This window comes from Syngnathus scovelli, chromosome 16 (assembly GCF_024217435.2).
Source record: "Syngnathus scovelli strain Florida chromosome 16, RoL_Ssco_1.2, whole genome shotgun sequence".
In the NCBI taxonomy this organism is placed as follows: Eukaryota; Metazoa; Chordata; class Actinopteri; order Syngnathiformes; family Syngnathidae; genus Syngnathus; species Syngnathus scovelli.
The window spans coordinates 4,211,828-4,232,973 of NC_090862.1; the positions used below are offsets into that span (position 1 = coordinate 4,211,828).

Consider the following 21,146-nt stretch of genomic DNA (forward strand, 5'->3'; position numbering starts at 1 on the left):
CATTTTAGACTCGCAATTACGTAAGCACGGCAGTGTCAGCGGCTGGACCCATTAGGCATTTTCTCTCTCTCTCTCTCTCTCTTTTTTTTACTCGATCATGGATTCAACAATTTCTAAGGAAACGGAGAAGCACTGTGTTTTGTGCTGTCAAGATAGCGACATCTTCGCCTTCGGAAAATGCGACCACCCGGTGTGTTATCGCTGCTCCACCAAAATGAGGGTGCTCTGCGAGCAGAAGTACTGCGCCGTCTGCCGGGAAGAGCTCGACAAGGTGCGGATATCGACATTACTGTGGCTCGAGGACGACGCTTAGCCATGCTAGCTAGGCCGCGGTATTCTCCCAGTGAAAATGTATAAACTTCTGTTTAAACATAGTGACAAAAAATACACTGGGAATGTATTGAAAACTGCGGAAGACTAATACACAAAATACGTTGTCACAAGCTTGCTAGCTAGCCACCAGTCGCACTAGCTTCTTTTGTTGTAGCGCGACTTAAATGACAGCACAATCTATAATTTTACATCTTTATTGTATTAAGAAGTAGAGCTCATATTATAACCAAACATACATGTCTGATTTATACGCGTTAATGGATAATCTTCCATTCGTCTCTCCCTTTGGTCAACCAGCTACACTGCTGAACAATGCTCTACCAAAGTCATCATTTACTTTGAATCAATCCAACACTACAGTCTCAATTAAATATATTAAAGGTGCTTTTCTTGAATTTGAACTTGCTACACAATGTCTGTCTGTGCATTTTTTTTTAGGAACCTCTTAGAATTGCCCATAGAGTGAATGGATGTTAAATATGTTTGCCTCAATGTTGTTCTCAGGTGGTGTTTGTAAAATCTCCGGAGGCCTTTTCTTCTCTGCCCCATCAGCGGTTCCCCTGTGACAAGAAGCATGACATCTATTTTGGTGATGAGAAGATCTATGCTCAGTACAGGTCAGTTTTGTGTAGTTGCATAACATCTTCCATCAGATAATCATTTTATGTTGTGGTTAATTCCTGTATTTGTTTCCTCAGGCACTTGCTGTTGGCACAATGTCCCTGTTGTGCCGAAGCTAAGATCTTCTCAAAGTTTGTGGAGCTGGAGCAACACATGAGGAAGCAGCATGAGCTTTTTTGTTGTAAACTCTGCACAAAGCATTTGAAGGTATCGTTACCCTTAATGATTGTGAGAAGGTGCTGACATAATTGTGGTCACTGTTTTAGGTATTGAAGGGTTGTAGTATGTATTGTTTTGGCTCTAAAGTATTACAGTCTGTAGTATTTTATATATAATCTCAGTTATGATTCAATTCTTAACTTCCACCCCCAGATCTTTTCCCATGAGCGGAAGTGGTACAACCGCAAAGAACTCGCACGCCATCGAGCGCACGGAGATCCAGATGACACCAGTCACAGGGGACACCCCCTCTGTAAATTCTGCGACGACCGCTACCTCGACAACGACGAGCTGCTCAAACACTTGCGGAAGGACCACTACTTCTGCCACTTTTGTGACGCTGACGGCTCTCAGGAATATTATAGGTGTGACAGCGCACAGGCCACCTTGCCATGATGATGTGTGAAAGAGTGTTTTTTTTTTTTTTTTTTTTGGGTGTGTTAAAACTGTCGTCCAAACTGTTGTTTGCAGTGATTACCAGTACTTAAGTGAGCACTTCAGAGAAAGTCACTATCTGTGTGAGGAAGGCGTATGTGCCACCGAGCAGTTCACCCACGCATTCCGCACCGAGATCGACTACAAGGCGCACAAGGCTTCGGCGCACAGCAAGAGCCGCGCCGAGGCTCGCCAAAACCGCCACATCGATTTGCAGTTCAACTTGGCTCCGAGACAACAGAGGAGGAATGAAGGTTCGACCCACGCATTATTGCCATGCAATGGATCTGTTGAAGTTCAATGGAAGCGTTTGTGTCTATCAGGCATGGTGACAGGGGAGGATTATGAGGAGGCCCGTCATCAACGAGGAGGAAGGGGAAGACCTCAGATGGGACAGAAGAGCTGGCGGTACTCTCGGTGAGTCTTAATAGGCGTGAGGTGTTTACAGCACACAAGAGTGGATCTTCTCACTGTGGAGTGATAAAATATTTTTGTCTGTTGCTGTTAAGCTGCATTCCATCCATTCACGGGATTGTTTTGTCATATTCCGTGCAGCGAGGAAGAGGACAGAGAGGTGGCGGCTGCTATGCGGGCGTCAATGGCCTTACGTCGACAAGAGGCTCGAATGGCCGCGCTGGAGAGGAGCGCTCCCAAATATTATCGGGAAGAGAGGACAGAGAGAACTGAATCAGAAGCGCTGACTGGACCAACCAAACCAACAAGTAAACCTCCAGGTCAACAACATAAATTTGCTTTATTTCTACAATTTACTTTTGATTTACCAGCAGTAGCTGTAATGTTTGTTGTCACCCTTTTGCAGTAAGGACAATGAGGAGTTTGAATCCCATGGAGGAGGAAGATGACTTTCCAGTGTTGGGTGCTGCCGCACCTCCTGCCATGTAATAAAATACAACACGGTACAAACACAACCCACGCAAGTTGCAATGGGTTCAAATATGTTTGTGTGTGTGTGCAGTGTGAAATCCTCTTCACCGGTGGTTCCCTCGGGTCCCAGGACTCTGAAGGAAGATGACTTCCCCAGCCTCTCAGTAGTTAATGTCGCAACCCCCTTGACACCATCCTATCCTGCCCAACCCAAAAAGTCATCTTCTTTTCAAGAGGAGGACTTCCCTGCTCTGGTGTCCAAAATCCAGCCCCGAAAATCTGCGACGGGCAAGAACTCTGCATGGTCCACTCACACTGCACCAGCCCCGCCCAAGGCTCAGCCCCCGCCGTCTTCTAGGCCTCCCCCTCCACTCTCCTCAGCATCCCACGGGCCCCAACTTCTTACCTCCTCAAGCTCGTCATTGTCAAGGAGAAAAAAGAAAGTTGGGGAGAACTTAAAAGTCGCTCCCTTACGCTCGCCTTCGTCCTCAGACGACGAGAGCGGCGGAATGACGCAGCAGCAGTTCCGCTCGGTGCCCACCATGCTCGACATATCGTCTCTCCTTACGGTTAAAGGAAATGGCAGCAAACCTTTAACTGCCACCAGCAGCCCCCCCACTCCGAACCAGAGCGGTGACCCCCCTACCACTAAAACCAGCAAAAAGAAAAAACAAAAGAACTCCAGCTCTCCTACAAACTCTTCAGCATCAGGGACACCGGGTGCTCCAGCAAAGACTCTTTCGGTGGAAACGACAGCTCAAAAGGAGAACGTTCCTGAAAAAACGAGGAACAAGCCCTCCGGCGCTGCGGCGCTGACAGCAGCGAGCCGATTGGTTAACGGCTTCAACGAGAAACCGGCCATTAGTAAAGAGTCGGTCACGGCACCGCCGCAACCTAGCACAGATGCATTTGTAGAACAAGAGGAAGACTTCCCGGCCCTCAAGACTAAGAAGCCACCTCCAGGTAAAGACCTGATCTTTGTGTGCCTGCTTTCTACCTTAACGTGCTTCATTTGGCTCAGCTCAAAAAGCCTTAATGTGAGATCGTTGCTCTTAGTAACACATGAACATGATGTCACGCAGGCTTCAAGACCTCCTTCCCAACAAAGTCATCAACTCCAGCTTTATCCTCCTCAATGCCACCACCTCCACCCGGCTTGGCACTCTTGGCCACTAAGCCGCCTCCAGGCTTCACTGGTATCCCACTCAACAGTAATGTGGTGGAGACCCCTCCTTTGGCAAGCAACCCGTAAGGACAATTTCTCCCCGCACATCAACACATTTTTATTTAATTTTTTTTAGTGGTGCCTTACTGTTTTATTTCCCCTCCGACAGCCTCCCTAAATCATCCAACAGTGATTACCTGGTTCCGGAGGACTTCCATCAAAGGAACCAGGAGCTGATCCAGTCCATTCGGATGTACCTTCACGACGATGAGTCCAAGTTCAATCAGTTCAAGAACTACTCGGCACAATTCAGACAGGTACCTAAAATGCATGAATATGTATTTAGATTTTGCACACACACCTGTGTGGGAAAAATATGCAATTGAACAAACATGGGAGGTTTCTGCCCGACAGAGGCAAATGTTGGTTAAACGCGCTTTCATTGTGCAATTGATGTACATGTTCAATTTAAGTATATTTCAAGGAGTATACTCAATTTCAAGGGGAATACTGTGAACTGCCACCTTATTGCAAAGCGGGAAAACAATGCGTATGCGCCGTGTCGTGCTAAATAGAATATGGTCGACATTCGTGATAAACGAGGAATGAAATGAGCATTTTTAAGCAAAGTCGCTCCATCTACATTTCCTCATATTTGCTTCTTCATTGTCATCAAACTTAAGGGTAAGTACACATTTCATTATTTTTGTATTACTATTAATAGCGGTAAACTTCTTTTTACACTTGTATAACAGCTTAAAATGTTTAAAAAGTCAATTGTTGTCATTAAAGTTAAGGATATATATATTTTTTTGTTATTTTACTCCGAATTAGGCTTGAGTGATGTAGATGTGTATTTGCAAAAGCTTGATTTTTGATTTTAGAATATTGAGTATAGAAAAGCAAAGGGCAGTGAGCCCCTCCAGCACAGGTGAATGACAAACAACCTCGGGTTACAAATAAGAGCAGCCGTTTTCCCCGAATGAATTGTGACGGTCTCCACTGTAATTCAAATTCCACTTGATATTTTTTCCTATCACCCCTGACACTCTCCAAACGTTTCCAGGGCGCCCTATCAGCGACCCATTATCACCGCAGCTGCAAAGACCTGCTGGGCGACAATTTCAACCGCATCTTCAACGAGCTGCTGGTGCTCCTGCCCGACACAGTCAAGCAGCAGGAGCTCCTGTCGGCGCACGGAGACTGCAAGGCTCTGGAGAGACAGTCGGGGATAGGGGGAGGCGGAAGGAAGAATAAGAACAAAAAAAACGCGTGGCAGACGCCTAGCGCACAGGTTAACGCCGCCTCCGAGCTGGACTGCCAGGTGTGCCCCACGTGTAGACAGGTGCTAGCCCTGAAGGATTTCAACTCCCACAAAACGCTGCACATGAGGGAGAACGACGAGTTCCCTTCCTTGCAGTCCATTAGCCGAATTATCAGCTAGCCCCGCTGCGCCGATAAGTACTCTCTTGATTACTCTCATTGGCTGTTGCCAGCATGGAAGGCGGCAGCGGTTGGTCGCCGCTCAAAAGGGGGACGGGGGGGGCCCAACGTGACTTCTGATAATCAATTCATCCAAACGCGTCAAGTCGCGTTCCAACTGGGCCGTTGGCAGTGTGCAACCACAACTGTTGGCTCATTTCAAAAGGAGGCAAGACGGAACCTGATAAGTTACTTGAAGAATCCTTTGACCCCTTTTCTTCTTTTCATGAACAGCTGCTCATATTTGAGTATCAAGTCAGGATACCTGGTGCAAAAAAAGCAGTTCTAAATTATTTAGCTCATTGCGTCAATGTAGCTCTTGAGCTCCATTGAGTTGACTGTATGCAGAAAAAAAAAAAAACTTTTTAATTCTGTTCGGATATGTAGAATGGGAGTTTGCAAATTTGAAAAATAATCATGTTTGTTGAATAGTACATGATAAATCATACGTCCCATCTACCTCTCATTCGATAGAAAAGAAACCACCATGTCCGAAGATAAACAACCAAGAGACAGAAGGTTCAATCATTCGTTGCGCGGTAACCGCGACCGGTGACTCGTTACCACGGAAAAGCACCTCATTTGTAATTGAGTGTGCGGTTTGAGGATTGACTTGAGTTTTCTTTTTTGTGATCCCGCAACAAGTGCACTACTAATAATCGACAACTCTTAAGCTCTTACTTGAGGTTAAGTTAATTAAAACATTGGGCTAGCTTGGACCAGACTATGAATATTTAAAATTTAAGAAACTCAAATTGCTTTCCGTTAGCTTATTTTCTGTTTAAATCATACAACTTAATTTTGAATAAGCAGGTTTAATAACACCTCGCTGAGGTTAACAGTAGCACATTTTTTATTTCAGCCTCCGGGTTTTAGACTTAAGTGGTGCATGGGACTGTGACGCACGCTTGTGCCGGTGGCCTTGCGTACGTGTTCATCTTCTCTCAGGACCTTCAGCTTGCAGTGCCCGTGTGTTAATAACTTCATGACGTCATTTCTGTACATCGTACCACTGATGCTGCTGATGTTTCTATTTCTTGTCTGGCTCCATTAAAGCCCTTTTCTGTCACATGTATGTTGCTACTTAGTTTTCTTTAACCATTTATGCACCAATTTTAAAAAAAAAAAGGCAGTCCAAAAAAAATTTTCTTATCTTTTTTTATTATTAGGAGTGATGCTCAGACTGCAGTCCAGAGTCATCCACAAAATAATAACACTTTTTCTGTACACAGCATTTTCTTTTTCCTCTTTTCTTGATACACAGAAGAAGTCAAAACACCCGTCGAAACAAGAAAATAAAACCTCAAGACGTATCATAAAAGGGCAGCACGCTAAAATAAAAAAACTCACTTGTTAGTTTTATGGGCTTTTTGATTTCCATCGTCACTTTGACGGCGGAAAAAAATTGTAACATCCATGCAAAGAATTACACTGGAACCCTCACAATTAACAGCACCAGCATTACTACATATCACTTTTATTATATCCCAGTCCAACGAAACTACAGCATGATCACAGACTTTTAATTTTTGTGTCCATGGCCCATTTAGGAGTTCCCAAAAAGTATTTCCGTATAAGAGTGCATTCTAGTTCATAATTATTTGTCATATATAGAGATATGTTTTCTTTTTAAAAGGAGTACAGAACAAATCAGACCCTGAACATCATCACATAAATGTTCCATTGACTTCAATTGTACAATCAAACCAACACGAGAGCAGTGTTCATGGGCCAGAGCACAAAACACACAATGTTGGACTTGATATTATTATTATTTTTTTTTTAGTCTACCACACAGACAGACAGAAAAAAGAGAACAACAATACAACCTGACCCGAGCATCAGTCACACCCAGCCGTACTTTACATTGCTCTACTGCTTCTACATTGGCTTTGAAATTGATTTTGGAAATGAAATTGCAAATACTCACACGGTTAGATAAATTCAAGCTTCATAATGTGTACGTTGACGTTTTATCGGAAAAGCCGATATCAGTGCAGAGTTGAAAAGTTAGGAAAGCAGTTTATTTATGCACATAGTGGGCAGGGCATTTATTTTTTTGAACCTAAATCTATCCATCCATCTCGAGTTGGAGTGTAGAATTAATATAATAATACATTTTATTTTATTTTTCCATCTGACAGCAAAGCACTCGCTCTAAAGCGGGCACATCAGCTCAAAGCCCCAGCGAACTTACTCGCTAACAAATGTAAAAAAAAAATCCCCCTCCCAGCTCTTTCCCTTTTCTCTACTCATGGCCGACAATGAGGCGCTCTAAAGCAGCCGCATGATTGGACTGTCTGAAAAGATATTTCTGGACGTTGCCATAGCGAATAGAGGCCTTTGTTTGAGGACATACAGTAAATCGAGTAAAAACGTGCATCAGCTTTTAGTTGGCAGTTGTATTCGCTACGCAGTTTTAACATCAACCACCAATAGTTGGAAATTGATTTAAAATACACCAAAAGCATTTGATCTGTTTTAATTAACGACGGGAAATAATCCAAGTGGATTTAACAAAATATTAAAACAGAAATCAACTCCCCACTTGCAGTTTGGTGAATTATATTATAAAAATAAATCTGATCTCAATTTTTCCTGGAAGTAGGAAACAATGCAATTTAATGAAGAAAGGTCATTTTTTTCTTTCCGCCCTCGTCTTTAACCTCACTGATTATTTTAACTCCCAATTGTTTGCTGTCATTGGAACTCAATTGATGCGATTGTAACATCAGTGACGTTGAAATTGAATAAAGAGTCTGCGGGCTGTGCCATTTAAAGATCCATTTCCGTTATGGAGTCTTCCAGGAAATAAAACACTGTGGGACATTTTCAGCCTAAAGCAATGTCATGCAGTTGCGATAGCATCGCTTTTTTTAATTATTTTTTTATATGTAATGCATTCATAACTATATATTGTTAGTAAAATGAATGACAATAGGGGATGCCGCCAGCTGTTGAATTTCATATTGGGTTAATTTCATACATTAATATCATGCATTTTCCTATTCTCATTACTTTTAAAATAGCTGTCTCTTTGCATTTATACCAGCTTTGTTCAGCAGAGGGCGCTGTTTCCTGGGTTGAAACCGAATCTTACGCGCTAGTCAAAATAATAAAACATTTCTGTTAAGTCGTGTAGCAATATCCTCCCTCAGTCCTAACACTTTTCCTGAAAATAAATTTAACGCGACAACATTTTTAACGCATCCACGCACTCGAGCATGCACACGACTGTCACAGTTACACCTGAGCGGCCCGCTTCTCTCCCTCTCACCATGGCAACAGAACCCCCAAGGAGATTTCTAGTTTGGCATGTGACCACACGACGACCAACCTCAACCGCGAGTTCCCGTAAACAGACAACAGTAATGTGTTCAACGTGATGAAAAGATTCATAAGAACATAGGGCAGTTTGGCAGCTTCGAAAAAGTAAACAACTGATGTACAGAAAGATTCTCCCGACTCACTCGGATTCAATCTCGGACGCCGTCTCAAATGACACACGACCTACATTCCCTGGTACTGAAATTTATACATGAACATTTAGGTGGAGATCGCCTTAATCAGGGAGGAATATGTTGGAGGTCACCATGACATGCATGACAATAATAAATATTCATTTCAAGCTTGAATTGGATTCAACATTTTCCAAGTCAAATTTGCCTGAGGTTTGTTTGTACAATTCAAAGCTGAAAAGAGTGTGTCATTTGAGGCAGAGCCGACGATTGGTTGAGGATGGATATCCAGAAAGTGAACGCACCGTTATAATTCCAATTCAATTACTATTGAATTTCTATTTTAAGAATCATTTTGATTCATTTAATTTTAAATTTACTTTTTTTAACTGTCAACAAATTGAAATTCTAAAGTCTTCCAATTTAGGCTAGTGAATCTATACAACAGGATATTTCACTTTTTAAATTGAACTACTGAAATAAATTGCTTTCTAGTTAATATAAAAAGTCTACACACCCCTGTTTGAATGCCAACATTTTTGTGACCTTTGTTTTATCCGACACAGAATTTTTTTTGTCCAGGTTATAGGTTACATTAATTATTATTTTTTTAAAGGATTTATCTTGTTTTTATATTCTACAAAATGTCATTTAAACAGGAGTGTGTAAACTTTTTATAGCCACTGCATGTTCAAATACTTAAGATAACACTCGATTGAAACAAAAGGAATCCATTTGTACTGATCATAAGTCACATTGTATTTTTTTTTTTCAAAAATTGTCAAATAGATGTGGATTCACTTTCTATATCCACCGCAAAAGTCATCTACTTAAACCACAGTACAGTATAGTATACATCAATCTGCATGAGAATGTGAGATATTGCACTTAGTCACAAAAACATTGTGGTGATGATAATGATGTTGTTCAGCATGTGTAAATCTACTCGGTTAAGTCACTGTCAGTACAGTATGGCACTTCAGTTGCTATCCCTACATTTGGAAACATGCAGATTTAATACACATTATCACTGTTAAACTGCAGCGAGAGAAGACGGAATCAAATGAAATAAATAAAAACATTCCCCAGAATAATTTGGCATGAGAGGGAATACTTCATATTTCAAGTGAAGGTGCTTTTTCGTACTGCTTACTAGTTGCTCTCCTATTTAACATGTGAGTACTGCAAAATGGCCTCATCTTCTATGGTTCCTCCTCTTGTTTCCTTTCTTTCTTTATTCTTTTTTTAATCGTATCCTAATCTGCATGAACGTGAGTCTAGAAAAGTGCAGATAAAGCTGGAATGTTCACGTAAACAACAAGAGGAGGAAACAAAAGAGCGGTTTATTTTTATTTTTTTGCCCCCACCCTTGAAAATCCAGCCCACAATGATTGCTAGTGGACCATGACGTAGAGCAATTTCACTTCTCGTGTATTTTTTAGTAAATGGGAACCTGATATGTAGGTGCTGCGTTGTTCTCTGTAAACGGAGGGTTTTGGTAGGTCTCTGTGGTGTCGGTGGTGCCCCCTGGTGAGTTGGAGGGTAACGGCTGGGTGGGTGCTACACCATCCAAGTGCTCTGAGGTGAACAAGGTCATGTCAGTGCCCAGCAGGTACTTCTGCACCGCGCGCACTGTAAGACCAGCCTGAAAGCACAATTGAATAGACACACGTAAGAAAAACGCCTCGGCACTAGTTTAGCCGAAAGCAGATTTTGCATCATGATTTAATGCTGCAATTCCTTTCATTGTGCTGTTTGTGTTTCTGCCTTGGCCACTAGGTGGCAGTGCAGTACAGCCATGCAGATACAAATGAAGAAGAATAGACTTCTTGTACATCTATAAATTACTGTGTACAGTCATGCAGATACAAATGAAGAATAGACTTATTGCACATCTATAAATAACTCAGTAAGATGCTTTTTTTGTGGAGGATAAAGAATATATGCCTGTGGGTATTCTTATAGTATGTGTAATTTGAAGAATACTTGTTAAAAAGAAATTGGGGACCCATTAATATCCTTGGACCCCCCCTCGCCCCCGAGGAAAAAAAATCTAGCTCCGCCAGTGGGTAATATTGTCCAAACTATTCTCTTGGTTGAAAATCGCAGCATTAGTGTAGCTTCAGTTTCTTACCCAAGTGATGATAGAGAAGAAAGAAAAGGCGATGGCAGCCCGAGCTGCATCAGCGCCCTGGTTGAGGGGCAGCTCAGCAGCCGTTGTTCGAGACCACTGGTTAGCCAGGAAGCAGAAACTTACAAAGTACAAGAAGGCCCAGAAACCTGCCAGAGAAACAGACACAGCTGAATAGTTGAGAGGATTCATCAGCTGATGTTTCTTCATTCATACTGGGTTTCGATTCTCGTAAAATCTCATGCTGTGACATATCCTTGATGAGAACAAAGGAAGTAGGACTTTGAAAAACATCTGAAGGGAGAACCCCAAGCTATTTTAGACTTCTACAGTACTTGAAAAGAGGAAGGCAATCCTCACCTGAGAAGCCGATCTCAAGCATGACAGCCTTCTTGCGGTCTTTGACGGAGCTGATGGAAGAGAATTTGTAGTCGAGTAGCATGAAGAAGGAGCAAGCCAGCAGGCCCACCAGGCCCACGAACACGCCATAGTTGCATGCGTCCGCGTTCTTGTTGAAGACACAGTAGAGACGTTCGCTGCCTATGTTCACGTAGCCCTCGTTCACGATGGAGGCGAACACCACCAGTGAGAAGATCTTTACAAAACATGAGATGGGTTTTTTTCAGGTACAAATGTAGATAAAGTTGTTTTTTAGAAAAATACACTCGGCAGTATTGCAAGTGAACATCTCTTTGCGCGCGCTCAGACCAAAAGCATTAACCTAATTTCCATCCTTTCTGTTATGACTGACCGGAGAGTTTGATGCTTCGCTTCCTTACCAGAATCAAATAGTCCCGAGGCATTTTCTGTGTGTGTCTGTGTGAGTGTGTATTTATATGTTTGAAAAGCACAAGCCATACAAGTTGCCATCGCTAATGCTAAATGTCTGTTTCCTCATGATTAACAACTCTCCTTCATAAATCCGTCTTTATTCTTCTCACACATTCACATAGTTGAGTAACAGTGGATGGCAGAACAGGGCCATGTGACGCACACACACACACCCACATGGGGGTGTGGGTCATATGATGGCGGAAGGACACACAAAGGGAGAATGTCGGAGCCACAATCACGTGTCTGCTTCTAATCTGCTTAGATACACAGGTGGTTCAAGTGGCTTGCTCCAAAGCAATGCACCTGCAAAAATCATATCGTGAAAATTTAGAGCTGTCAAAATTCATTGATTAATCGACACGTAATCATCAAATGAATCGACAACTATTTTAATAATGTAGTAATTGTTTAGAGCTATTTTTATCATTGAATGGTCCAAATCATGTGACAGCCTCTCAATAGCAATTATTCATAATTTTTTTAGTAGGAACTTTGGGTTATCTGGATTCATGGGAATACTTCATATTATAGTATGTTGTCAGTAGTTGTATGTTTGGAGGAACAGCCAAGAAAAATGCAACCGTCATGGATCACATGGATGAAGGAAGTGAGGATGGATAAATGGATCGATAGCTAGATAACTAGCACAATCGATAGATGGATTGATAGATGGCTAGATCGATAGACTTTTGTGCACGCAGTCCACTATTGGTCATGTTCAGTTCTGATCAGATATGGAATGTTTAATCAGTCCCATTGTCAACACGGTGCCAAACAATTCTCTCGCGACTTATATTTACACACATTTCACGCCGTTACATCCCCACATAGGTCGGAGAGAGAAAATCTTTTGCGTGTCACCCTGAAGTGACGCTTCTTTTTAAATGTCAGGCCGCGGTGCGAGTTCGTGGGCCTGCGTGCGTGCGCAGTGACGTTCACGGACCAATCACAGGTGGGATAACAGTCGACGACGTTTAAGGCAAATCAGTAGCTAATTTTGCTGAACAATATGGCTTTGCATGATGAGTAAGACTATCTGATTATTTAAATGTTAGAAATAACCAGGCTTAAGGTGAATATGGATTTTTTTTTAGCTCATTTGAACGCACCGTTGGATTAAATACATTAAAAAAAAAACAGGAAGGTGGTGTTATGTTGCGTTTGGGTCTCTTGAGCATCTAATAAGACAAACGCCCGACGCTGGGCCTTGGTTTCATGCGCTGCATTAACACATAATAGGAACTGAACATTTATTAACCGTTTTTCCACAATGTATTACATTTCTAGTTTGTGCGTGTTTTTTTTTTTTCTTCATCGTTGATGTGTAGACGGACCCCGGCCGTCACGAGGCTCGCGCAGCTACGATAACAGAGATAACCCACGCGCACAAACAGCAGGAGCGTAACTAATCATTTGAAAATAAAAAATGAACATTTCTCACCCACGACAAGGCTCTGAGGATGGTCTGTGGCTGTTTAGCAAATGTAATTGGGTCGATAGTGGACCCGGCGCGGCCCGCTCCGAATGATCCCACTCCGTCCATCTTCGCTGGTTCCGTGAACGCTTGTCGACGCTCGCTCGCTCGCTCCTCGCGGCTCCGGGGCACGCGCTGCCCAGCTCTGCTCTACTCTACTCTGCTCTGCTGCAGGGACGCTCCTGCATGCGCGCTCACGTCTCCTGCAGCGGCTACGCGCGCAACGAGCACGAGGGTTTGCTCTCGCCCCTCACTGGGAGCGCAATGGGATCAATACTGCACTGCCAAATCATGACTGTGGAATATTTGAATACATACCTAATGGCTTCCACATTTAGCTATTTAGTCGTTCACACAGTGTTTGGAAGGAAAAAAAAGAGGCGTTTATTTATTCAGGTGGCCATTATGTATATAGTGTCCATTTGATCTGAAGCCAGTATTTGAGGATGTCGATATAAATGAAAGGAAATAGATTTCTATTAATTAATTAATCAAGCCAGTGCTGGATGATTTGACCCTACAGATTCCTCTAAATCTATTATACAGTCCACATTTTCATTTCCTATATGTGTAGTGGCAATATCAGGCTCAAGGGGCGCTCCAATTTGTGTTATTGTATTGTAAATATACCTCAGTCTATAATTCCAAAAGGCATTTCAAACTCATCTTACATTATACCTTAAAAATAAATAATAGACAGAATTTATTTTAGTAAAGACTTCCTCTTACAACCCAGGCTAAACTTAGCTCCTCCCCAACATACAAATATGTTTAAGAGTTGCAATAATTCTTTAACCTTCACCTCAGTAAAAAAAGAAAAGAAAAAGAAACTAATATAGCAGCAAAAATGTAATATATTATTATGTGAGATTATCTTCCAGAGTTTGTGTACATCAATGTAGATGAATACATATAAGCTTGGATCACATTAAGGTTAAACGTTAGCAGACTGGTATGTATGTGTGCCCCTTTCAGTATTTATTAATAGCCCACGTGTACACCCACTCAGATAGTAGATCATATCACAATTGACCTTAGAGGTCCTTTGGCTTGGACCTAAAATTTCAGCCATTAACAAATCGATGTTTGGTGAAAATTTCATATTTGACGTAAGAAATTATATTTCCAAACAAAAATGCTGGGAATGTCGTTTGATGCTCTTAAAGGCCGAATGACATCCAAGCATGTGATTTAAAAACAAACCAAAAAAAAACTTTAATGTGGAATTTGTTGTAATGATGAACAAATACCAAAATGTCGATGTTCAAACTCAACATAGTGTCCTATGACAGTCCAAGTATGAAGGTTGGTCCGGAACATGATGTGTTTGTACCCTTATTTTTTTTTTTTATCAGCAACAAAAACATTAAATGACAGCAAAACAGGAAAATCCCTGAAAAATTCATTCATCCTGTCACGTGATGTTGTCCCAACACAGACAGCATCTACACTCAAAAGTTCTGCAATGCTTTCTCTCAGTCGCAGGAACCGTCTTTCCATCCATCCTTCCACCTCTCATCAACTCGGGAGCAATCGAACTCGGGCTTGCCCAGACGCACGTTGATGTTGTTATGGAGTCGACAGAACCACTGGGACAGAGCGTGGCGGCTCCTGGTGTCCGGTTGATTGGTTTTTAATCTGTGGGGAGGAAATGATGTCATCTGAATAACTTCATTTGACAAAGACAAGAATACTGTATTCCCTCAAATAGTAGTCTGTGAACTGAGTTAAATTATAGTTACTATTTTTTCTACTTCTATGATTTGGCAGCAACAGTCTGACCTGTGCCTAAGGTCTTCTGCACATTCATCACAGGGGAAGAATTTGGAGAAGAGATTAATGAACTGGCCCATCTCTTGCTGCTGGTCGGTGGACGGTTTATCGGGATAATATGCAGCCATGGTGTGCAGAAAGGACCAAGTGTTACGTCCCAACTCTTGTCTGTCCAGTGGGCACTCAGGCTCTTGTGGCTCAGCTTGGGGTTCCTGAAATAGTTTAAAATGGAGGTCGAATAATTATGTATCAGTTTTCAGTTGATTTGTGGTTAAGTTTAAGACTTCTTGACATCTATCTTCCACGCATTGGTGAGTTTGAATAGTTTTGATTAATTTCAATGTTGCTTTCCATGAAACTGATTCCATAGCAGAAGAAAGGTAGACGACCACTCGACTAAAAAGGCCTGCTATTGATTGACCCCATGTCACCTGCATAGTAGCAGCTGTCGTCTGCTGCTTCTGTGTCTTCATCCATGATTTAAAGTCCGTACAAGCGCGACACGGTTTCTTTTTCACCCCAGTTGGTTGCTGCTGCTCCCCGCTCGAGTTGTCTTCAGTTTTACCGGCCACCGCAAAAGGAAAACCGTCAAAAGCAGGTGAGTCGGACGCTGCTGAGTCTTTCTGGGACGAGGACATATTTGTCCTCTGACCCGCTGTATTTAAGATATTTACCAACTGATTATTCGTGTGCAAATTGATCCATGTTATAAATGTAATATTCTTAATTTCAAATCAGCATGCTTAATCTGCATGCTTTCCGCTGTCATGTAAATCCTGTATTTAACGGAAGCGACAGTCCAAAAAATGCTTACTGTATTCCGGGTGTGACGACATAACGAGGCGGAGTCTAATGTTTATACGTTGGTAAATACTACCACGTAGTGGCGGAAAACAGAACAGCAAGAGGAAATTGACCTTTAGCTAAAGTAGTTCATACTCCTCCCCACAAGAGGGCGGTATTGCGCCTTAAGTCCGTAGAGGCCGATAACGTTGTAAACGAAGAAGTGTACTCCCAGTTGTACTCGGCTGCCAAGGTTTTGGTTAACGGGAGCATGCTGACCAGTGGAGCTTATGTTAAAGTATAAACGTAAATTATTGCTGACTTATAAACTGTCCATGCTACAACCTGTGAATGCGGATACTTAACCAAACAAATGTAGGTTTGAGTTATCGCCTTTTAAGAACGTTTTTTCCGACTGTTAAATGTATTATTCGTTTAGCTGTTTGGCTAACCAAGCTAGATTGACACGTTTTTGTATGGGTTTTCTTCATTTGACAGTGCAACTGTGGTCCAGCTGAACTGACATTATGGGGATTTTAGAGAAAATCTCCGAAATAGAGAGAGAAATCTCTCGGACGCAGAAAAATAAAGGTAACGTTAAGAGCAAGTGGGGACGTTACTGTCAGCAATAACATAATGGAAGAACTTTGGAGTATTTTATGGCAGTAGCATGTCATTATAAAACCTGACATGAAAACAAATAAATAATGTTATGATGTGTTATTCACTTAGTAACAACAATTAATGTTAGTTTAGTGAAAATAACACTTGCTGGTCTGTGATGATTCACTTGTGTTTTTTTTTTTTCACCCCACAGCAACCGAGTATCATTTGGGCTTGCTGAAGGCCAAGTTAGCAAAATACAGAGCTCAGCTGCTGGAGCCCTCCAAGTCGGCGGGGGCCAAAGGCGAAGGTTTCGATGTTATGAAATCTGGAGATGCACGTGTTGCTCTCATTGGTTTTCCCTCAGTCGGTAAGGTATGTCCTCAATACTTGTGATGGAGTTGTAGTCTCTTATGAAAGTATGACCACTGCTGAAAAGTTATTTTCCTTTTCTGTAACTTGGTGAAACCGTACTTCTGTGCTGAGTCTGGAAAAAAAACATTGAGAAAATGACTCACTTTTGTGTGCCACAGTCCACGTTCCTCAGTTTGATGACATCAACTGCCAGTGAAGCTGCCTCCTATGAGTTCACCACCCTCACCTGTATACCAGGTGTCATTGAGGTACACTCACTTACATCACGACACATTTCATGGCTTTTGTTCCACTCACTTGTATGTTTTTTTTTCAACACAGTACAAAGGGGCCAACATCCAGTTGCTGGATTTGCCAGGAATCATCGAGGGCGCTGCTCAAGGTAATCGACCTTGGCTGCTGAATGAGTAACTGTGATCCATCTCAGTGTGGATGTTAATTGCTAAATTATGATACACTAACAGGTAAAGGAAGGGGTCGTCAGGTCATTGCCGTCGCCAGGACGGCAGATGTTGTCATCATGATGCTGGATGCCACCAAAGGGGACGTTCAGAGGTTAGTGGTGCAAAGTACCTTTTGTCTTCGTTTTGATTCCAGACCAAGGTCATGAGAGACATTTGTCTTTTCTCTCTAGAGCACTTTTAGAAAAAGAGTTGGAGTCAGTGGGCATTAGGCTAAACAGGGAAAAACCCAATATATATTTCAAGGTAAGCCGTTTATCCCATTTGAATTTTCACCAAAATCGTGACAGGGATTGTCTCCCTTTTTATGTCTCGACAGCAAAAGAAAGGCGGTGGCCTCTCTTACAACTCCACAGTACCTCTAACCCACTGCTCGGAGAAGATGGTTCAGCTCATCCTTCATGAATATAGTATCCTTCACAAGCAGGAAAGCAGAAAATCCTGAGCGTCTGATACGCCTGTTTTCTTTAACCGGCTATCAGAAATCTTTAATGCAGAAGTCCTCTTCAGGGAGGATTGCACGCCGGACGAGTTCATTGATGTCATTGTCGGGAACAGAGTTTACATGCCTTGTCTATATGTAAGATTTTTATTTTCTTTTGAAGGGTTGATTTTGATCTGTTGTTCAACTTGTATGCATTTTTTTATGTCCGCATCAACCAGGTGTACAATAAGGTGGATCAAATCTCTATCGAGGAGGTGGACCGCCTGGCTCACAGACCTCACAGTGTTGTTATCAGGTCGGCCATTTTACCGAGCACTATTGTGTGTGTGTTGGTTTAAGTGGTCAACTGACTGCTCTTCTTTTACTAGTTGCGGGATGAAACTCAACCTGGATTACCTTCTAGAGACGCTGTGGGAATACTTGGCTTTGATTTGCATTTTTACCAAGAAAAGAGGAGGTACTCTTTCAACACATTGCTTTTTTTGCATTCATTTTCATCAACCGGTTTTGTTTTTTTCGTCACTCCAACAGAACGCCCAGACTTTGGTGACGCCATCATCATGAGAAGAGGAGCCAGCGTGGAACATGTGGTTAGTAGAGTCTCTGCAAATCTCTGGACAGTGTGTTGGGTTGACCTGAAGCCACTAACATTGAGCATGTTTGTTTACAGTGCCATCGTATTCACAGAACCTTAGCGAGCCAGTTCAAGTATGCTCTGGTTTGGGTAAGTTTTTACACAGCAATGCAAGTATTTATGATTATTCCTATGCAACTTGAATGAATGACTTGTTGATTTGGATCAATCTAATCTAAGCACTTTAAATGTTAATTAGAGTCGTATCAAACAAGTGTAAACTGTTTGCAGGGCACCAGCACAAAGTACAGTCCGCAGAGAGTCGGTCTGACGCATATCATGGAGCACGAGGATGTCATCCAGATCGTCAAGAAATAAAAAATAAAAAAATCGGACACTCTGCAAGAGCTGTCACTGGCATTAAAATGGGTGGAAAAGGTCTACTTTGCGCTGCAATGGAAATGCACCCTCAACTCTCTTTATAATACTTTTAACTCCAAAACATTGCAAAGCATTTCCATGTTGAGCAAAAGTTGATTTCCCTTTTATTTCAACAACTAAATTCATTGACAAGGAGGCGTGAGGAAGAAAGAATAAAGTCCACATTAGTTTAAAACCCAACTAGTCTTTGCTTGTTTTATGCTCGAAATATCTCACAAGATCACTTCATAGCAGGTAAGCGTCTCTCACCTTTGAACCCTTCTCTCCTACCTCTTCCCTTGACCAATGCAAAGGCTTTTCAAACGCACACACAGAAGCCCACAAGCACAATGGCAGCATTAAAAATTGAGCAGCATCTCTTGGATGAAGAGGAAGAGAAGTGGGGGATATATACACTTTGCTAAAGAGAGGAGTGGGGGGGGCTTATTGTTTTTTTATCAAGATTACCTAATTCAAGATGTCTTCATTATGTGTAATAGTAGGAAACCATGGAGCAAGAACTTTGGGATGACCTGAGTGGGAAGAGAGGAATGATAAAGAGATGGCTGCTGGGGAAAGAGGAGAAACCGGTACGGTGAGTGGAGCAGACACTTGATGCTACTTGAACGTTGCGTGTGTGTGGTTGCAATGAACACAGGCTACAATTGTGCTCTTTCGTATGCCGCACACATTTTGCAATAGTTCAATTCAGGAAATACTTTTTGGCTACAATAGATGCTTCTGTTTTGCCTTTATAGCTTGTTCTAGGCCATTATAAATAAATGTCATGAAATTTGACACATATCACATGTAGAACACTAGTGGGAAAAAATATGGCCTACTTAATTCATCTTTTTTTTTTTACATCAAGTAAATAGTAACAAAAACAAATTGCAAATAATTTAAAAAACATTGTATTGTACAACTATGCTGCTGAAATATTCTATCGAAGCTGTTTAAAATCACAACAAGGAAACTATTACAACAAAGAGTCCGAATAGTTTGAATACTGCATATAAAAACATTACTCCTGTCTTTTGCTGTATTTACTTGCAATGACCTACATTTGACCAGAAGAGGGCAGTCGTGCATTCATTCAGTTGCTCTGCTCTCATTTGAAATTGAATTTATTTAAATTGTCTGCATCAAGTATATTTAGCAACAGGTAGAATTTTTTTTTATCAAACCCAGAACTTTCCAAAAATAAAACTTTAATTAGGTCATCTCTGACAGTGTCAACAAAGTCTGACTATTAACAAAAAGTAAGGCAGAATCTTTGATCAAGCTCTTATATTAGTAACAAAAGAGGTGGTTTGCAATGTTGACTGTCCCAGACAAATGACGTGCGAGTAGCTGACATACAATGTCAGAGATCATCCTTATTTGTGTAGTATGCCAAAAGAGCCCATTTTTATCCAATCACTGTTGACAGTGTGCAAACATAGATGTGGATTGCACTTCAGCAGACATATCGTGATCCTCTGAACAAACACATCCATATTATTTCAGCCTGTTTACTCACCTTTTGTTATAAACTTTAGAAGGCTTACTGGGAAGGCTTTTAAGTGCTCATTTGCTAAATTCAACTGAGCCGAATACTGCAATAAAATTGTTAGTCGTTTGATTTCCGCCTAAAGTCATAATTAAATATGATTCGTCATAATTAAAGCTAAACACACATAATCAGAACACATTTGATGACTAATCTATTCTTAAATAAAAAGGAAATATAAAGATTTCAAGTAGTGGGTTTTTTTCTGTAATTATTTACATGTATGCACAAATCATCCATCCACTGTTTTCTTTGTCCATTGTCTTTATCTTTGTGTGGCACAACCCTTGCCATCCCTCATTTATTGTGACATTTTGACCCTGTGTGTGTGAGTGTATGTGTGTCTGCCAGAGAGGTGTCTTTTTTGTATGTGTAGTGCACTGATAAGCGCACACACACACAAGCGCCTTACAACCTTTTTTTCATGGGGGTTTCACTGCACGCTTTGGCGTTAGCAACCAGTGTGGGATGATGATAGCTTGGTGTGTGTGTCCGTGTGTTATCCCACTTATCAACACACAATAGGTCTGTCCGGCTGTTTGCCCAAGCCGCACACACATGCATAAGTGAAGCATGTTTACTAAGAATTGTAATATTGTGCCTCTAATGTACAGACCGTACCAATCCGAAATCATATGACATTGTTTGTATTTTGCAAATAGTTGGCATTTGTTCTAGGAATTCTCATGTAACCCATGAAACCTACCTTGTGTGTGCGTGTGTGACTTTTGTGTGTTTAGTGCACTATAAAACGTGAGCAGATGTACCAGAGAAGATCTGTGGAGACAGCAAATGCTTCGATGGATATTGGCGCATGATGACCAGTGACTTTGGATCACGTTAAGCAAAGGTAATTCAAGCTCATGTGTTTTGTTGGCGGTGTTGATTTTTTGTTCTATTCTAAAATTAGTATAAAAGGATGTGGAAGGTTCCATATTTTTTTTTCACTTTTCTGCCTACATCCACACAAAAAGGTTGGTATTTTGATGTCATTATAAGTGTGTGATGTTATGCCCCAAATATTTTTTTCCCAAAAATAATATAAGTGAATTTTTAGTTACATGTAAATGACAAATATTTGCCATTCTCATTGTTTATTCAATATATGTTGGGTAAATAATTC

General features: G+C 41.5%; 5 protein-coding genes across 8 annotated transcripts in view; 3 read left to right on the top strand and 2 right to left on the bottom strand.

The window, feature by feature from the left end:
- znf598 (zinc finger protein 598) lies at positions 1-19,055 on the top strand. 2 transcript variants are annotated; one of them, XM_049744869.1, is made up of 12 exons: positions 1-271; positions 838-950; positions 1,032-1,161; positions 1,327-1,538; positions 1,645-1,862; positions 1,932-2,025; positions 2,164-2,342; positions 2,429-2,507; positions 2,585-3,456; positions 3,576-3,741; positions 3,828-3,975; positions 18,972-19,055. In XM_049744869.1, exons 1-12 carry the CDS (start codon positions 98-100, stop codon positions 18,972-18,974), a joined length of 2,388 nt encoding a protein of 795 aa, XP_049600826.1. In that variant the 5' UTR covers positions 1-97; the 3' UTR covers positions 18,975-19,055. The 2 variants fall into 2 exon arrangements, with proteins under 2 accessions (XP_049600826.1, XP_049600825.1); XM_049744868.2 differs by lacking the exon at positions 18,972-19,055 and adding an exon at positions 4,725-5,239.
- syngr3a (synaptogyrin 3a) lies at positions 6,285-13,244 on the bottom strand. The gene is made up of 4 exons (XM_049744901.1): positions 13,005-13,244; positions 11,090-11,324; positions 10,733-10,878; positions 6,285-10,243 (listed from the first exon to the last, which is right to left on the bottom strand). Exons 1-4 carry the CDS (start codon positions 13,104-13,106, stop codon positions 10,037-10,039), a joined length of 690 nt encoding a protein of 229 aa, XP_049600858.1. The 5' UTR covers positions 13,107-13,244; the 3' UTR covers positions 6,285-10,036.
- gfer (growth factor, augmenter of liver regeneration (ERV1 homolog, S. cerevisiae)) lies at positions 14,228-15,600 on the bottom strand. The gene is made up of 3 exons (XM_049744914.2): positions 15,242-15,600; positions 14,820-15,022; positions 14,228-14,675 (listed from the first exon to the last, which is right to left on the bottom strand). Exons 1-3 carry the CDS (start codon positions 15,446-15,448, stop codon positions 14,513-14,515), a joined length of 573 nt encoding a protein of 190 aa, XP_049600871.1. The 5' UTR covers positions 15,449-15,600; the 3' UTR covers positions 14,228-14,512.
- Positions 15,806-18,672, top strand: drg2 (developmentally regulated GTP binding protein 2). Its single transcript, XM_049744886.1, has 14 exons — positions 15,806-15,968; positions 16,092-16,184; positions 16,411-16,571; positions 16,730-16,819; positions 16,893-16,953; positions 17,036-17,126; positions 17,206-17,278; positions 17,352-17,442; positions 17,515-17,612; positions 17,696-17,772; positions 17,846-17,934; positions 18,009-18,067; positions 18,148-18,201; positions 18,343-18,672. The coding sequence occupies exons 2-14, from the start codon at positions 16,121-16,123 to the stop codon at positions 18,427-18,429; spliced, it is 1,095 nt and encodes a 364-aa protein (XP_049600843.1). The 5' UTR covers positions 15,806-15,968; positions 16,092-16,120; the 3' UTR covers positions 18,430-18,672.
- The window catches only part of myo15aa (myosin XVAa), a 26,215-nt gene continuing 24,044 nt past the window's right edge, over positions 18,976-21,146 (top strand). For 2 of the 3 annotated variants that reach the window (XM_049744794.2, XM_049744792.2), the window contains exons 1-2: positions 18,976-19,066; positions 20,764-20,873. The gene's annotated coding sequence lies outside the window, so the exon portion shown is untranslated. The remainder of the gene's footprint in view (positions 19,067-20,763; positions 20,874-21,146) is intronic. The other variant, XM_049744793.2, reaches the window with a different exon arrangement.

What these genes read in the sequence shown, in the direction of transcription:
- drg2 (XM_049744886.1), top strand. Translation starts at nt 16,121, where the DNA reads ATGGGGATTTTAGAGAAAATCTCCGAAATAGAGAGAGAAATCTCTCGG. An exon ending in GTATACCAGGTGTCATTGAG is followed by an intron (nt 16,820 to 16,892) that starts GTACACTCACTT and finishes TTTTCAACACAG; the next exon opens with TACAAAGGGGCCAACATCCA. An exon ending in CCTCACAGTGTTGTTATCAG is followed by an intron (nt 17,773 to 17,845) that starts GTCGGCCATTTT and finishes TTCTTTTACTAG; the next exon opens with TTGCGGGATGAAACTCAACC.
- znf598 (XM_049744868.2), top strand. Translation starts at nt 98, where the DNA reads ATGGATTCAACAATTTCTAAGGAAACGGAGAAGCACTGTGTTTTGTGC. An exon ending in GGCTCTCAGGAATATTATAG is followed by an intron (nt 1,539 to 1,644) that starts GTGTGACAGCGC and finishes TGTTGTTTGCAG; the next exon opens with TGATTACCAGTACTTAAGTG. An exon ending in GCTGCCGCACCTCCTGCCAT is followed by an intron (nt 2,508 to 2,584) that starts GTAATAAAATAC and finishes GTGTGTGTGCAG; the next exon opens with TGTGAAATCCTCTTCACCGG.
- gfer (XM_049744914.2), bottom strand. Translation starts at nt 15,448, where the DNA reads ATGTCCTCGTCCCAGAAAGACTCAGCAGCGTCCGACTCACCTGCTTTT. An exon ending in CGACAGCTGCTACTATGCAG is followed by an intron (nt 15,023 to 15,241) that starts GTGACATGGGGT and finishes AAACTATTTCAG; the next exon opens with GAACCCCAAGCTGAGCCACA. An exon ending in GCAGAAGACCTTAGGCACAG is followed by an intron (nt 14,676 to 14,819) that starts GTCAGACTGTTG and finishes TCCTCCCCACAG; the next exon opens with ATTAAAAACCAATCAACCGG.
- syngr3a (XM_049744901.1), bottom strand. Translation starts at nt 13,106, where the DNA reads ATGGACGGAGTGGGATCATTCGGAGCGGGCCGCGCCGGGTCCACTATC. An exon ending in GCTTGAGATCGGCTTCTCAG is followed by an intron (nt 10,879 to 11,089) that starts GTGAGGATTGCC and finishes TTTCTCTGGCAG; the next exon opens with GTTTCTGGGCCTTCTTGTAC. An exon ending in TCTTCTCTATCATCACTTGG is followed by an intron (nt 10,244 to 10,732) that starts GTAAGAAACTGA and finishes TTGTGCTTTCAG; the next exon opens with GCTGGTCTTACAGTGCGCGC.